This window comes from Lithobates pipiens, unplaced genomic scaffold (genome assembly GCF_037356315.1).
Source record: "Lithobates pipiens isolate NorthernLeopardFrog02 unplaced genomic scaffold, aLitPip1_a1.2 Scaffold_13, whole genome shotgun sequence".
Lineage (NCBI taxonomy): Eukaryota > Metazoa > Chordata > Amphibia > Anura > Ranidae > Lithobates > Lithobates pipiens.
In genome coordinates, this window is record NW_027507718.1 from 324092968 (window position 1) to 324109950 (window position 16983).

Genomic DNA, 16983 nt, shown 5'->3' on the forward strand with positions numbered 1-16983 from the left:
GGGACGCTGTTCTGGTTCATTCACAAAACTGATGAGCTTACAATCAAGATTCTTAATTGATCCCATGTAAAGTACGTACCTAAGGTACTTGCGTTTGTGCGTAATGTCAGATCTACGCGCGTAAGATCCACAGCCGTCTCCTACTTTCTTTATGGCCAGCTAAACGCAGCACACTTTTATGTATGTAGACGGCGACGCAGGCTGTGTGTATGGGCTCATTGATAGAGTGATGCGTTTACGTAATTCGTATCTAAATGCATCTTTTTTTTTTTTTTGCCCATGTGAACAACCCTTAAGGACTGGATCACGCTAGTGCGATGCCAGACATCGCATGTGATTTACACCCCATTGCTATGCAGATCGCATGTAATGTCTGTACAATGTGATTTCAGCCATTCAAACCATGTGGCTGAAACCGCATTTCATTCTCACCAAAAAGGTGTGCGCTGGGATGGGTTCGCATGGGGGCAAACTGATCTGGGGGTGTCGTTATCTGTACATGGACACCCACAGCGGTTCGCAGATCTCAGTGTGAACCACTGTGCGATGTGGGAACCCGCACTGGATTTGCAGGGTTCTCGCATCGCACTCGTTTGAACTAGTGTATTATGGTAAACTCTACACACGTCATGTGACGTATGAAGAGGAACCCTTCCAGGGTGAAATCAGTGTGGTCAGCAATGAGAATCGATGCTGAAGGACCACGTGATCTAAGGCTACAAGTGTGTTTCTTTGTGTTCTGTGGTAGATTGTTGGGTTCTGCCCACTATTGAAATGTGCACAAAAAAAACACAATATTATACCTAATTATTTGGTAAAATGTAAATAGATCCCAAACATGTCATGCTTTTAAAATTGCTTGCTTTCTTACGTGGAACGGCACTAAATTCCAGTACCAAAAAAAAAATCTCCATGGGCAACGCTTTAAAGGTCTTTACAAGTTACCTGTTTAGAGTTGCACAGGAGGTCTGGTACTAAAATGATTGCTCTCTTTGCCGTTCATGACGATACCTCACTTGTGGTTCCATCTTCTTCTTTTGCATTTGTGTGCAGGACCTATATGCGTGTTCTCATTTGCACTTGGGAACGGGGGCACTTAAAAAAAAATAATTTCACAACTTTATTGCTATTAAAAGGGATAAGCAATATGTAAGTAACCATGCTGATCCCCCTTCTAAAATTCTAGTTAGTTGCTTAACTGTGTGTCTTCAGTCCTTTGAGTCATTGGGGTTTATTTACTAAATATGGAGAGTGCAAAATCTGGTGCAGCTCTGCATAGGATCCGATCCACTTTTTTTTTTTTTTTTTTTTTTTATCAAAGTTTGATTGGACAAGCTAACGTTAGAAGCCGATTGGCTACCATGCACAGCTGCACCAGATTTTGCGTTCTCCAGTTTTAATAAATCAACTGTATTCACCCAGAGCGAACTTGCAGTGAGTTTGGTCAAGCTGATGTGAAAACAGCTGATCTGCATATTTGTTGCAGGTTAATGCCACAGATCAAAGCCAGTTAATCTGCATTTTCAGGAGAGATCCGATTTGTTAGTCTCCATATTATTTCAGCACAACGTGCCTTTAGGCCGGGTTCACACATGTGTGGCCACAGGTTCGTGCTTGGCGTCTGTTGCGTCCCTGTACACCGATTCATGTCAGAATTTTAGCCTGAATTTGCACTTGAACCGGACCCAAGGACGCACCGGACCCTTTTTCAATCCTGACTGTGGCTGCCCCAGATGTGTGAACCAGCTCCAGTCAGAACCGGTTCACACTCTCCTGTCGTGAATTGGATGTGGAAAAAATCTGCATCCAATTTGCATATGTGTGAACCCAGCCTAAAGTGTACATACAGCCAAAACATTTTCTTTTCGGATAGGGACGGGGAGTATGAGGATCTTTGTATGGTGGTTTTTGCTCTCCGGGGTTCTATTAGGGGTCAGGAGAGCCAAGGAGGATCTGGGCTGCTCTGTGCAAAACCATTTCATAGAGCAGGTAAGTATAATCTGTTTGTTATTTTTAAAGGGGAAAAAAAAAAAAAAAACAAGACTTTAGTATCACTTTAACCACTTGTGCTCTGCAAGGTCTTACCTTCCTGGCCAGACCATTTTTGCGATACGGCACTGCGTTACTTTAACTGACCGTTGCGCGGTCCTGTGACTGTACCCAAATACGCGTGTCCCTTTTTCCCACAAATAGAGCTTTCTTTTACTGGTATTGATCACCTCTGCAATTTTTATTTTTTGTGCTACATAAACAAAAAAAAAACAATGCTTTTTGGGGGGGGGGGGGGGGGGTGGACAGATATTTTTTTACTTTCTGCTATAAAACACATCCAATAAAAAAAAAAAAATCAAATTTCTTCATTAATTAAACCAATATGTATTGTGTTACATATTTTTGGTAATATCCCAACAAGCGTATATTGATTGGTTTGCACAAAAGTTATAGCATCTACAAACTATGATATACTTTTTTTTTTTTTTTTACAAGTAATGGTGGCAATCAGCAACTTGTAGTGAGACTGCAATATTGCAGCAGACAAATCGGACACCTAACTGATGCTTTTTGGGGACCAGTGGCACTATGGTCTATGACAGTGATCAGTGCGAAAACATGTCATGTCACTATACTAATGACACTGACTGGATAAGGGTTAACATCAGGGGTGAAAAAAAGGTTAACTGTGTGCCTAGGTTGTACTTACTCACTGTGGAGGAGATGCTTTGACTAGGGGAAGGCAAAGATCTGAGTTCCAGCTCAGCAGAGACACAGGATCAATACCTTCCCTTCTGACAGGTCAGCAATCTGCTTTGTTTACATAGGCAGATTGTTGTTATGCCTGTGCCCTGTGTAATTGGCGAGTGTCAGCAGACATCCCGTCCATAGTACCTGCTCCTGGGCTTCTGCTGTGTAGAATCACAGGGGAAATGGGTTGCCGGCTGCATGCACCCCAGAAGTGTCAGATCATGTACCAGGTATGTGATTTGGTGCAGAGCGCCCACCCTGCCACAATCAATATATGGTGGATGTCCACAAGTGGTTAACCTGGCCTTACATTATAATATATATATATATATATATATATATATATATATATATATATATATATATATATATATATATATATATATATATATATATATATATATATATATATATATAATTTATTTTTTTTTATTTTTTTTCTTCCATTTCCTTTAGATTTACCTTCAACTATGTAGCGCAAGGGTGTACCTGATTGCATACAAATTGAAAGTGTTTAGATTTGACCTCATATATAGTTTTGGTAAATCTAAAGGAAAACTGTTTTAAAAAAAAAAAAAAGTAAAATGTATGGCCAGCATAAGTTTTTGTGCTTCTTTCCAGCAACTCTTCCAGCTGTGGAGCAGAAAACCAAGAGGCCCATACTGTGGACTGCTCTTATTGCCGGTGTGGTTTGCTTTCAAGAGAAAAGATATTCAGGACTCGTTCACACTATGCGCGGTGAGCCCTCCCTAGCCTTATCTTGTAGTGGGTACCTGCTGATTTTATTCATACAAGCACAGGCCTTGTGTGGACAGGCAGCATTTCCTTTTTCTTCCTTGGTTGGCTCTGTGTCGGCTCCCTGGAGGTGGGCAGGCTAGTGTATATTTGTTCCTGAGGTACTGGAGGGAAGGTGTCACTGTTGCGCGCGCGCACACACAAAAATATCTCAGTGGTGTTCTACTTGACGTGGCGTCACTTCATATTTGTGCACATGTCTCTGATGGGATACTACTGGGGATGGCGTCACTTCAGATGGAGCGTGCATCCTGTAGTAGGGTATTATGGTGGACCCTTTTGGATTGTGGTGTAAGGTTCCATGCACACTGAAGCTTCTTTTTTTAACAGCCCGTAAACGCCCCTTTAGGTTATCCTATGTCCATGCATACATGGATGTTTTTGGACATTTATCAGCAGTGGAGTTTATGGGCTGTTTTCTGAACGCCCTAAAATCAAGTTCAGGAGTCGTTTTTCTTAACAGACCTCTGACATCTCCCATTTGAGACAGGGAAAGGGACTGGGGACACAGATTCCCCAGTCCCTTTCTCTGTAGCCTCTGCTGCACTTATAATGAATGGAGAGAAGACAGCGGCTCCTCTCCATTCATTAACTGAGACATCCTAATCACAGGAGGTTACAATGTTTCAGTTATGTGAATGGACAGAGTCGGTGGTCACTGACTCTGTCCATTCAGAAAACGAAGGAGCCAGGTTTACCGGCTCCTACCTCCGCTCTCCATCCTGAGATACCAAGGGGGGCGGCTGCACGGAGGGGGACACCCACGGAGAACAGAGGGAGACGGAGCAGCATGGAGGGGGACAGAAGCACAGAGGAGAGAGGGAGACAGCAGCATGGAGGGGGACAGAAGCACGGAGGAGAGCGGGAGACACGGAGCAGCATGGAGGGGGACAGAAGCACGGAGGAGAGCGGGAGACACGGAGCAGCATGGAGGGGGACAGAAGCACGGAGGAGAGCGGGAGACACGGAGCAGCATGGAGGGGGACAAAAGCATGGAGGAGAGCGGGAGACACGGAGCAGCATGGAGGGGGACAGAAGCACGGAGGAGAGCGGGAGACACGGAGCAGCATGGAGGGGGACAGAAGCACGGAGGAGAGCGGGAGACACGGAGCAGCATGGAGGGGGACAGAAGCATGGAGGAGAGCGGGAGACACGGAGCAGCATGGAGGGGGACAGAAGCACGGAGGAGAGCGGGAGACACGGAGCAGCATGGAGGGGGACAGAAGCACGGAGGAGAGCGGGAGACACGAAGCAGCATGGAGGGGGACAGAAGCGCGGAGGAGAGCGGGAGACACGAAGCAGCATGGAGGGGGACAGAAGCACGGAGGAGAGCGGGAGACACGAAGCAGCATGGAGGGGGACAGAAGCACGGAGGAGAGCGGGGGACAGAAGCACGGAGGAGAGCGGGAGACACGGAGCAGCATGGAGGGGGACAGAAGCACGGAGGAGAGCGGGAGACACGAAGCAGCATGAAGGGGGACACAGAGAAGAGAGAGGGACAGATGCACGGAGGAGAGCGGGAGACACGGAGCAGCACGGAGAATGACGAATGGGGACTGGAGGAGGATAGGGGACAGTCAGTGGTGATCTTGTGTGGGAGAGAAGCACCGCGCTGAAAGCCACGGTGGAGGTGTATTGACCTGCAACGTGTGACGCATCTACGCCTTTCACGCACGTCGACGTATTTTCGTAGTCGACCTAATCGATTACGTCGACTCGTCGTGGCAGCTCTAAACCAGGTGAAAACAATTTGTATCCGTTTACATAAAGCTACCTTCCATCCGTCACGTATAGGTGTGGAAAAACTGAAAAGGGCAGAGTCCCTTTATTTTTTATTTTCCTGATCAGGTCCACCTGAAAAACGTAAATGGATCTGATTGGAATGTCCTTGTGAAAGGACCTTAAAGCGGAGGTCCACCCTAAAATGGACCTCCGCTCATCGGAATCCCCCCCCCCCTCCGGCGCCACAATCGGCACCTTTCAGGGGGGAGGGGGTGCAGTTACCTGGATAATCCAGGTAACTGCACCCACTTCCGGGCTAGCTCTCTGCGGAACGAGCGTAGGTTACGCCCCCGTTCCGCAAGCGCCCGCCCCCTTCAGCAAGTGCCCCGCTGCCTGCTGGGAAACACACAGCTCCCAGAGGCAGCGGGGACCGTCCGGATTGCGCCGCGCGGCTCGCGCAGTAGGGAACCGGGAAATGAAGCCGAAAGGCTCCATTTCCTGATTCCCATACCCAAGATGGCGGCGGGACCCGGCAGCCGAGCGAGCGATCGGCTTCGGGTGCCGACATCGCGGGCGCGCTGGACAGGTAAGTGTCACTATTTAAAAGTCAGCAGCTGCAGTATTTGTAGCTGCTGGCTTTTAAAAAAAAAAAAAAAAAAACGCGGAGTCCCGGTGGACTCCCGCTTTAAAGTAATACTAAACATATGTTTAATTGCCATTATCTATCAGTTCACTGTATTTACAAAGATTTTGCCACTTTATTTAATTTTAATATAAAAAAGAATCTGAGCCCTTTATTTAACTGCTTGCCAACAGCATAACTGAGTTCTAGGGCGTCAGAATGTCCCTCTCTACGTAATCCAGTATTTCTGGGGGGGGGGGGGGGGTTGACAGGGCTGTGCTGTGATTTGACATAGCACAAGCCGATCAGTGGGCTCCAGACAATAGATGTCCGCCGGCACCTACTGATCAGTGAGTTGAGACACTGAATGGAGCTCTGCCATGTAAACAAGGTAGAGCTATGTTCTGACAGGGGAAGTGATGGATTTTGTGTTTTTTGCAAAGCAGGGAATAAAATCCATCACTTCCCTTACTAAAAGCACCACACATGGTAAACACACACACACTGGTAAGGCACATGTTTTAACCCCTTGCCAGCCACATGTTTTAACCCCTTGCCAGCCAGTGTCATTAGTAAAGTGACAGTGCAAAAAAAATATGCACTGTATTAGTGTCACTGGCTCCCACAAAGTGTCGGTTAGTGTCCGCTTGTCTGCCGCAATATCGCAGTCACGCTGCATTTCGCTGACTGATGCTATTACTAATATTAATAAAAATTCCAATATATATCCCATAGTTTGTAGACGCTATAACTTTTGCGCAAACCAATCAATAAATGCTTATTGGGAGTTTTAAACAAAAATATGTAGTAGAATACATATTGGCCTAAATTTTATGGATACATTCGATCCTTTTATTTTTTTCGCTATAAATAAAAGACCGACAATTTAAAAATAAAAAAATCCCAGTGGTGATGACATGCCACCAAAAAAAAGCTCTTTGTGGGGGGGGGGAGGGGAGGCATAAATTTCTGTTTTGTACAGTGTTGCATGACTGATCAATTTTCAAAGTAATGCAAAAAATATCCTGGCCATGCAGGAGTAAATCTTCCGGAGGTCAAGTGGTTAATTTTCTGTTCAGAGGTCACATTGTGTCTCCCAAGTCTTTGCCATCCTCAGGGAAAGTTCTGAGGGAGGAGTTTCTATAGTTTGTGTCTGCGACGTTTGATGCTGTGGGGGTCGCATTACATAAAAAAAAAAAAGGCTTTCAGTATAGAGAATTAAAATCATTAACGGCAACAAAGTGTTTTAAAGCTTCATACAAAGCTATATTTCAAAGCAAATGTTTGTTATGTTTTGTGCAACAACATGGTGTAGGTGGAGTTTACCTTGATTGACGGTAGCTTTTACTTCATCCTGTAAAGATATCTGTAGGAGGTTCTACCAATCGTAGGATGTCATGCTCCTCCCAGCCTGTGTCTGGTGTGTATATTCTGGGACTAACGCTGAGGTGAAGCCTCCATCAATCAACCTCTTATATCCTGCCCCCATATTGTTTAGCCATATGAATACATCTATTGGATTGAGGTCTAGGCTTTGACTAGGCCATTCCAACACATTTACATGTTTGCCCTTAAACTGCTCAAGTGTTGCTTTAGCAGTGTGTTTGGGGTCATTGTCCTGCTAGAAGGTGAACCTCCGTCCTAGCCTCAAATCACACACAGAGTGGTACAGGTTTTGCTCGAGAATATCCCTGTATTTAACACCATCCATCTTTCCCTCAACTCTGACCAGTTTCCCAGTCCCGACTGCTGACAAACATCCCCACAGCATGATGCTGCCACCACCATGCTTCACTGTGGGGATGGTGGTCTTTGGGTGATGTGTTGGGTTTGTGCCAGACATAGTGTTTTCTTTGGCCAAAAAGTAAAATTTTTGTCTCATCAGACCAGAGCACCTTCCTCCGTACATTTTGGGAGTCTCCCACATGCCTTTTCACTCAAAATGTGCCCTTTTTTTTTTATTTTTATTTTTTTTGCTGAAAGTAATGGTTTTCTTCAGGCCACTCTGCCATAAAGCCCAACTCTATGGAGCGTACGGCTTATTGTCGTCCTATGTACAGATACTCCAGTCTCTGCTGTGGAACTCTGCAGCTCCTCCAGGGTTACCTCAGGTCTCTGTGCTGCCTCTCTGATTAATGCCCTCCTTGCCCGGTCCGTGAGTTTTGGTGTGTGGCCATCCCTTGGCAGGTTTGCTGTTGTGCCATGTTCTTTCCATTTGGTTATGATAGATTTGACGGTGCTCCTAGGGATCATCAAAGATTTGGATAATTTTAAATTTTTTATTTTTTTTGTAATTTTTTTTATAACCTAACCCTGACTTGTAATTCTCAACAATATTGTCCCTACTCGTTTGGAGAGTTCCTTGGTCTTCTTGGCAGTGTTTGGTTAGTGGTGTTGCAGCCTCTGGGGCCTTTCAAAAAGGTGTGTGTGTGTGTGTGTGTGTGTGTGTGTAATGACAGATCATGTGACACTTAGATTGCACACAGGTGGACATTTCACTAATTTTGTGACTTCTGAAGGTAATTGGTTGCACCGGAGCTTTTTATTGGCTTCATGACAAAGGAGGTGAATACATACGCACATGCCAATTATCATTTTTTTTTTTTTTTTTTTTCTGAAAATTAGTTTTATGTTTTTATTTTTCTAACTTTACTTCACCAATTTAGACTATTGTTGAACTAAAGTCTGTAATGTAACAAAATAGGTAAAAAGCCAAGGGGGTGAATACTTTTGCAAGGCTGTGTACATGTCCTTTGGGTCTCAGTGTATGAATGTACAAGGGCATTTCCTATTTTAAGCTTGAAGATGGGAGAGAAAGATAAATATGAATAAATTCATATCAGAGAATAGTTGTGTCAGTAGATACAGACTCAATGCTGACAAGCAGTCTACATATTCAATATTTGTGTAAAAGAAGCAAAGTTCTGTTTAAAAAAAATAAAAAAGAGTAATATGCAAAGTAATCACAAAGATCAGGTTCTGGGCTCAGCTCAGTCTGCCAAACAGAAAAGTGTTTTTTCCCAACCAGAAAATGCTGAGTGCTCTATCAGAAGGGTGATGGTAGACGTGTATGTAGAATGCAGCTTTTTTTTTTTTTTTTTTTTTTTTTTTTTTAAGAAGAGACTTGCTATGTCTCCTCTGCAGTAATACAAACATAACCGCCTGCTCAGTTTTCCACCAAATATACACAGGTCTGTCCTGGAATGACTGACTACTATGATATGTTGTCCTACCCCCACCGACCAATCAAAAGGCCGAAAACCCGGCACCTGGTGAGAAGATGACCGCAGAAGGATGTAACTACCACATCACTGGAGGGTGGAGGTGAGTATACTGGGGAGTTAAAGGGGTTGTGAAGTCGGAAGGATTTTTATCTTAATTCATTCTATGCATTAAGATAAAACACCTTCTGTGTGCAGCAGCCTCCCTAATAATTACCTGAGCCCCATATCCGTCCAGCAATGTCTAAACCCCCATACACACTATCAAATTATCTGCTGACTTTTTTTGCTTCAGATTTACCAAAACCATATAATATGAGGACAAACCTTAGGAGTTTCAATGTGTATGCAATCAGGCAGGCCCTTCTACTACATGGTTTTGGGAAATCTGAAGCAAAAACTCAGCAGATAATCTGATGTGTGTATGGGGCTTAAGAGTATTTCAGCCATCCAGGAGTCTCCCTCCTGATTGGCTGAGACGCAGCCGTGGCACCATTAGATCCCACTGCTGTCAGTTAGCCAATTAGGAGAGAACGGGGACAGGACCGAACCACAGCTCTGTGTCTGAGTTGGACACACAAAGCTGCAGCTCGGCTTGAGTGCCCCCATAGCAAGCTGCTTGCTGTGGGTGCACTCGGCAGGAGGGAGGGGCCAGGAGCACAGCAGAGGGATCTGAGAAGAGGAGGAACTGGGCTGCTCTGTGCAAATAAACTGCCACTGAGCAGGTAAGTATAAAATAAAAATTTAAAAGCACCCCTGTACATGCATATGTAAACAGGGTTGATTTTTCAAATTCAACCTAATCAAACTTTGATTGTGTGCAAGGTTTGAAGCCATGGCATCCATAAGCGGTGTATTGTGTAGCATTCGATGTCTGCCAAGCTTCAGTGTTGAAGATGTTTTGTAGCTTCCCAAGCCACTTTTTCAGGTCTAATGAAGGTCAGGAAAGTACCACAGCATTTATATCAATGTTTTGTGTGTATATATACACCTTGAGCCAATCCCTATAGAAATGGAGATGTTTGTCCAAAAACAGCACGAGAGATGTGCAAATTGTGGAACCACCCTCTTGTAGTTACATGATTCCATAAGTCTGCATAGATGGTAATCCTTTAACTTCACATGGTTGAAGCTGTGAATTATTGAAGACTTATCTGCTTTTATGAATATAGTTTATGTAGCTAATGATGATTACATGTGCCATCACATAAATTGAAGAGCACCCCTGAGCACTGTTGTGGAAAAATGGATTTATTTTTCTGAAGCCAAGCTTGGGTTCCCCTCCCACCTTTCAAACCTTGCTGTTTGTCATTGAGGCTGCCTATCATAGTAATCAATAATGAGCAGATGGATGCCTTCTCCAGGAAATGCAGGTGGTATTTGCATAATTGTGTCCTGCATTTTGCAAGGTATGCGACAATTGCCTGAATGCATGACCTAGCTATATATATATATATATATATATATATATATATATATATATATAGTTTAGACCGCAAACTGGTTTATTTTAAAGCTGAACTCGAGCCTTTCATGAAGTCTTGGAAAGTTTTGCAGGCTCATGTCCTGTGCTGAAAATGTTTTTCTTTTGATTTAACTGCACACTTTGAGCTCCTCACATGGTGCCTAAGAAGCTTCAGCACAACTTTTTTTTTTTTTTTAGTTTTTTGCTTTAAGGTGAAATGGACTTGGACAACACACTGTCCTAGTTACCAGGTTTAGGAGAGAATGGATTCCCCTATCCACACAAGCACAGTGGATGGAGGAATCCTCCCCGCTGTGTTGTATTCTGACAACAGGATCTCTGCCACTGTCAAAATACACAAATCGGCGCTGCAGCTGCTGATCAAATTGGTTCCTACAGATCAAATACTGTTGAGAGGAATGCCCATAGATGGATTTCAATTCACCCAATCCTTGCTGAACCAAATTAATTTTGGTCCATCTATGGCCAGCATATGTCTTTGACCTTGAAGTATGTAACTGGTGAGGTCAGAATATGTTACTTGCGTATTTTTTCTTGCTCATGTTTAGCAGCTTGTTGACTGCCATTTTTTACAGCTGGCAATCGGCTGTCGTGTGAAAGTGCTCTGGGAGAACTGAGAAGGGCCCTTTACCCTCCCCTGGCTGTTGCAATCTGTGCTTGGGTCAGCTGCTGCCTCCATAAGAGTATGTAACTGCCCAAAGCTATCACATAGCCATAGGGGATTTGTTATAGCCCCCTTATGATCGTGATAAATACAAAGAAAAGAAAGTAAAGTTCCCCTATGCATGCAAATGTACATGTAGATCCTGCATGCATATGTAACCAATGATTGCACCACACACGAGGTACCTGCAAATGGCAGAGTGAGAGCAGTAATTATAGGGCCATCATTCTCGATTAACTCTACACCTGATAACCTTTAAAGGGTTTTAAATCATTGCCTATGAATCATTTTATTTACCGTGGTTTGTTGCCATTTCTCAGGTGCATGCAATTTTCAGTCTGATGTGTTTGGTATCTATTTATTTGACTCAACCTCATCTATTAGATTTTATATTTGGTGTATTCTATCATTTTTTGCAATCTTTCCATCGCACGTGTTCCTGGAATAGGCTCAAAAGTAATGCATGCTGCAGCAACAACAATCTGGAGGCTGGAACATGCACAGGACAGTGTACATATTTGTCAGAATACCACAGACCTTCAGATAAAAAAAAAACTTCAAGAGATCGCATTATAGCAAAGAAGTATAGTGTTTCAGAGCTGCGCAGAACTCAATCAGGCATACAAGCACATGCATGATGAAGGGGTTCTCCCATTGCTTTGTTGTGATCTATCTTCAATTTAAAAAAAAAAACATTTGAGCTGTCTGAAGATACGTGGTGTGTGTTTATTTTTTTATGATTTGTGTTTGATAAATGGCTGCACCAATATCATGTAACAGATTGTAACAGCCACCATTTTATTCTCCAGGGTCTCTGCTTTCAAAAATATTTGTTTCTGTGGGTTCCAAGTAATTTTTTTGCAAAAATGCTGATTTTAGTGTGTGTATGCGTGTTGTAAATAATTGTCCCGGACAACAAGTGGTTGGAGAGTACATCCAAAGCTCATTTGGCTGTACTTCTCCTATGGATCACTGGAGTGCAGAACGAGCCAAATGCTGATGCCCACTGTCAGCTGACGTCACAGAGGTGGTCCAAGCTTGGGCAAGATCACGACCATATGGTCGGAATCTGCCTACATGCCTGGGCCGGCACCCAGTCCAGCCTAAGCCAGCTGCTCCTGCCCCCTCCACAGCCTAGCCCTCCAGTGAGTGAGGAGGGGGGCAAAGCAGTCGATGATTACTGACAGTCACTAGCTCTTCTTGGAGACCTGTGGGGACAGAGTGATTGGAGGGGTTTGATCGCTCGGTTCTTTGTGTTGCAGCTGGTGGGGGACATATGCAGCTTAGGACCAATGCTGCATTCAGCTAGGTAAGTATTAATCTTTAAAAAAAATAAACCTCGTACTCCTCTTTTAAGAAAGAAGTGAAGGTGTTGAGGTTGAGACTTTTTAAAAGATAATGCGTAAAAAGCAAATTCTTAGCAGTCACAGTTTATTTAATTTTTTTTTTTTTTTTTAGGAACAGATAAAATTGAAAAGAAAAGGGGGGGGGGGGGGGGAAACAATGCTCCCTGCATGTAGAAAAGTGTAAGCACAGCAGACGACTTAAAGCGGAGGTCCACCCTAAAGTGGAGCTTCCGCTCATTGGAACCCTTCCCCCCCCTCTGGCGCCACAATTGGCACCTTTCAGGGGGGAGGGGGGTGCAGGTACCTGTACAGTACAGGTATCTGCACCCACTTCCGGCGTAGATTCTGAAGAAGCTACGCCCCTTTCCGCAGAATCTACACCCCCTTTCCGATGGTCCCCTGCTGGGAAACACACGGATCCCAGAGACAGCGGGGACCATCCTTATTGTGCAGCACGACTCGCGCATGCGCAGTAGGGAACCTGGAAATGAAGCCACAAGGCTCCACTTCCTGATTCCCATACCTAAGATGGCGGCGGCAGCACCCGAGAGACGATCGAGAGATCGGCTTCGGGTGCCAACATCGCGGGCGCCCTGGGCGGGTAAGTGTCATTATTTTAAAAGTCAGCAGCTACAGTATTTGTAGCTGCTGGCTTTTAAAAAATAAAAAATAAAAGGCGGACTCCCGCTTTAAAGAGGCGCTCCAGATTGCACCCAGGAGATGGTCAGGGTTTGCAGACATGATACAGGAGAGGGTCAGAGACTGCGTACAATGTCCCCATAACGTCCTCCAAATGACAATATATTGTTTATGCATGTCTTATTGTTTATACATGTCTTATGATTTATGCATGTCTTATTGTCTTAGTGATTGATTCACATCACAACTTCATTGATGCATTTTTTTTATTTATTTTTTTACCTCCATGAAGTTGTGATGTGAATCAATCACTAAGACCTGCATAAACCATAATTCATGAAAAATGTGCACATAATGGTGCATCAGATATGTGTTTGACTTAAGTGCCTGATGATAGTGCCAGTGTGCACTGGTTTCCCACTGCGGCCTGTGAGGAGGACAAGCGCGACCATCCATTATTCTTCTGGCTCACTCGGGTCTCCCACTGCCCACAGCAACCTGTTGAGGGACGCTGGCTTAGGCTGCTGCAGGTCACCTATGTGACAGTGAGCTGAGGAGGAGGAGTCTCTGGAGATTGGGAATCGGGGACACTCGCTCTACATGTCTCCTCTCCCTGTAACGGGCAGCTAAACACACGGTGATGCGGCTGGGGATGACATCAGCAGGAGGCAGGAAATGAGAGCGTGGCTAACGCCCACGGCTCAGTGTAGCGAGGCGGAGCACAGTGCCTTTTTGGCTGCTTTCAGCTCCATTCAGAGAGGCAGGGCACAGTGCGGCACGCAGATGTCACCCCAAAATGATTGACGGTCACAGCATTGATACCGAATCGCGGACGGCCGAATCGCCATGCATCGATGTTGCGATTAAATTCAACACCCCCAGTACATATACTGTGGTAGGGCGGCCCGGCTGCACGAAACAATGAACTTGTATATTGTTCGCACTTCCTAGTCTGGGGCGTGTGCCACCAGAGACCCACTCCCGCTGTAACTGGACACAGTGGGAGACAGTCAGTAGGTCCAGCGGCTGCGATGGCTCCCGGCCACCCGCGATCGTTTGGGTGACTGATAGAACGGTGGTTTGCCTATGTAAACAAGGCAGACTGTTGTTCTGTCACAAAGGAAGAGAGATCTGTGATTCCTACTATCGGGAACACCGATCTATCTTCGTCTAGTGTCAGCATCCCGCACACATTTAGAAAGCACACATAGGGAACACAGTTAACCCTTTTGATTGCCTCTGATAACCCCTTCCCTGCCAGTGTCCTTTATCCAGTGCATTTATTCTTTTTTTTTTTTTTTTTTTTTTTTTTTTTTAAAACACTGATCGCTGTATTGTATGTCACTGGTCCCCTAAAAGTGTCACTTAGTCTCCAATTTGTCCACAGCAGTCCCCCTAAAAATCACTGATTGCTGCCATTACTAGTAAAAGATCATTTAAAAAAAAAAAGGCCCTAAATGTAGACACGATAACTTTTGCGGAAACGTTTTTTTTTTTTTTTTACATATATTGAATATGTTTTATAGCAGAAAGGTAATTGTGTTTTTTAAAATTGTTTTTTTTTTTTTGTTTTGTTTTCTAGCGCAAAAAAAAGAGGTGATCAAATATCAAAAAGTTCTATTTGTGTTTAAATTGTGTTTAGGTACAACATCGCATGTCCGCGCAATTCTCAGTTAAAGTAACGCAGTGCAGTTTTGCAAAAAAATGGCCTGGTCATTAAGGGGATAAATCCTTCTGGGGCTGAAGTAGTTAAATAAAAATGTTTCCTTTGCAAGCCCAATTGTGACAGCCAGGCAACTAGCATTTTCAGAAAGGGAAGTCAGAAATTGCAGCCTGTCGCCAAAATGTCGTTCTTTTGAAACTTTATAATTCGGCATGTGTTCTTTATAGCTCTTATTTATTCCCGCTCTTCTTTTTTTTTTTTTTTCTAGTTTAAGGTCTTGATTTTCTTGTTTTGCTTTCCTGTGTTTGCTTTTATGACATTCTTTTTCAGTAGATTTATGCAACCACACAATTATCTTTTGTAAGGTATGACCATGTTATTACATTCACTTTTGAGTAGTTTGCAATGGCTTTTAAGGGTCATTTATGTATATAAATATATAATCAGTTGTATAAGGCGATATTCTTTGGATGAACTTGTTTGTCTTGTCAGATGAATGAATGCGCTTATTTTTGATGATCTTAGCACTTTATTCAGATTTGTATCTAGAGAGAGAAATCAAACTGTGGTTGGTAATCTTCTACATTGCACATCTTTGATTCTTAACCTCTTGATGCCCACGTAACACGTGCTGCTGGAAAGTGGGTGGGCTTGTAATGCTCACGTGCCGCACATATGTGTCCATGTGTAGCAGAGGTTTCTGTGCTAAGAATGCATTCACTGCACACTTCCTGTCGAAGAAAGCTCCCTAGTAATGATCAAGGGTCACCAGGATTGGCTCCTGATCATGTGACCACTGTAACAGCCAATCGCAGTGCTTATGGAATCGGACAGACCTTCCCACCCCCTGGGTGTAATAGACTAGTTAAAGGGCAGCTGGGCGGAAGGGATTAAGGGTAGTGTTTGAGAATATTTGAGGTATTAAGGGTGAACTCACATCTGTGCATTGCGGCAATACAGTGCATATTCTGTTTTGCAAGCAAACCACATCACGCTAATGTGCACATTCTGTATGTTGTCGTGTATTACATTAGGGAAAAAATGCAGGTACTTCATACACTTGCCTATAAATGGTCTTCCTTTAATCCGATTGCTGCCGCAGCCATTTCTGCAATATCTTGTTGCACTATTTTGGCGCAACTGTTTTCCTAAATCCATGCTTCTTAGTCATACGACACAGGATCTTTTAGTCTTCAACCCTGGGTTATTTGCAGCTAACATCAGGTGATTTGACACTAGGAACAAAAAGCTGCAGGGACATCCCACTATATAACCGCTCCCACTCCCAGCTAGCCCCAGTTTGCCCCATTTCTTTACTAGTGTCCTTGGGTGATGGGCATCTTTTCTTTCTCTTGAGAAAAACTTACCGCTTTCCTCTTCTTCTTTTTTAAATTTTTTATTTATTTTTTCTCAAAGATTTCTTTCGTTCATTGACAGACACAACTCCTTTAAATCTTGACCTTAGGGTTATATCGCCACCTTCTGGAGAGGACTAGGCAGAACATGTAAAAACAGCAAAACTGCATAGCACTTCCCTGGGGCAGTCCCACTGGCTATAACCCCTCACCCTGCTTCCTGCTCAGTTTATTTATTTATTTATTTATTTATTTATTTTTCCTGCCTAGTGTAGAATGACCTGGCTCCCCGAGGGGACCATTGGTCCTGGGAATTTTTACATTTTTATTTTTTGATCCTGTGATCTACAATCAACAGCAGCCGGGCTGGGTGACAGGCTGGATAATATAGATCCTTGTAGTCTCCCCAGCCTGGCCATCGAGCGTGAGCAGACCCTAGCTATGCAATGGATCCGCCACGACATGTCCCTTGGTCTAGGGGCAGCCGGTGTGCTATATGCTCCGGGGTGCACATTTGACCGGGCTACAGTGTGCCATGGTACTGCTCGGGTGATGGGTCTGTGGTGGAATGCATCCAGCGGTCCTGACAGGAGAGGTAAGCATGGCTTCATCTGTCTCGGCAGGATGGAGCAGCTGGGCACCCCCTGGGAGGTCAACTAGGGTGTCTCTCACGCTCCCTTTCTTCTCTCCCTATCCCTCTTTCCCTCCTCCCCATACTGGGCCGCTGT

The 16983-nt window shown here is 44.3% G+C and overlaps 1 protein-coding gene across 3 annotated transcripts in view; it reads left to right on the forward strand.

The window, feature by feature from the left end:
* Positions 1-16983, forward strand: part of SCOC (short coiled-coil protein) — a 221474-nt gene that overhangs the window by 173060 nt on the left and 31431 nt on the right. Inside the window, exon 2 of one of the 3 annotated variants that reach the window (XM_077476935.1) lies at positions 3364-3480. The exons of the other annotated variants lie outside the window; for them this stretch is intronic. Coding sequence (XP_077333061.1) covers positions 3474-3480 — 7 coding nt within the window. The 5' untranslated portion in view covers positions 3364-3473. The remainder of the gene's footprint in view (positions 1-3363; positions 3481-16983) is intronic. 3 annotated transcript variants of the gene reach the window in all.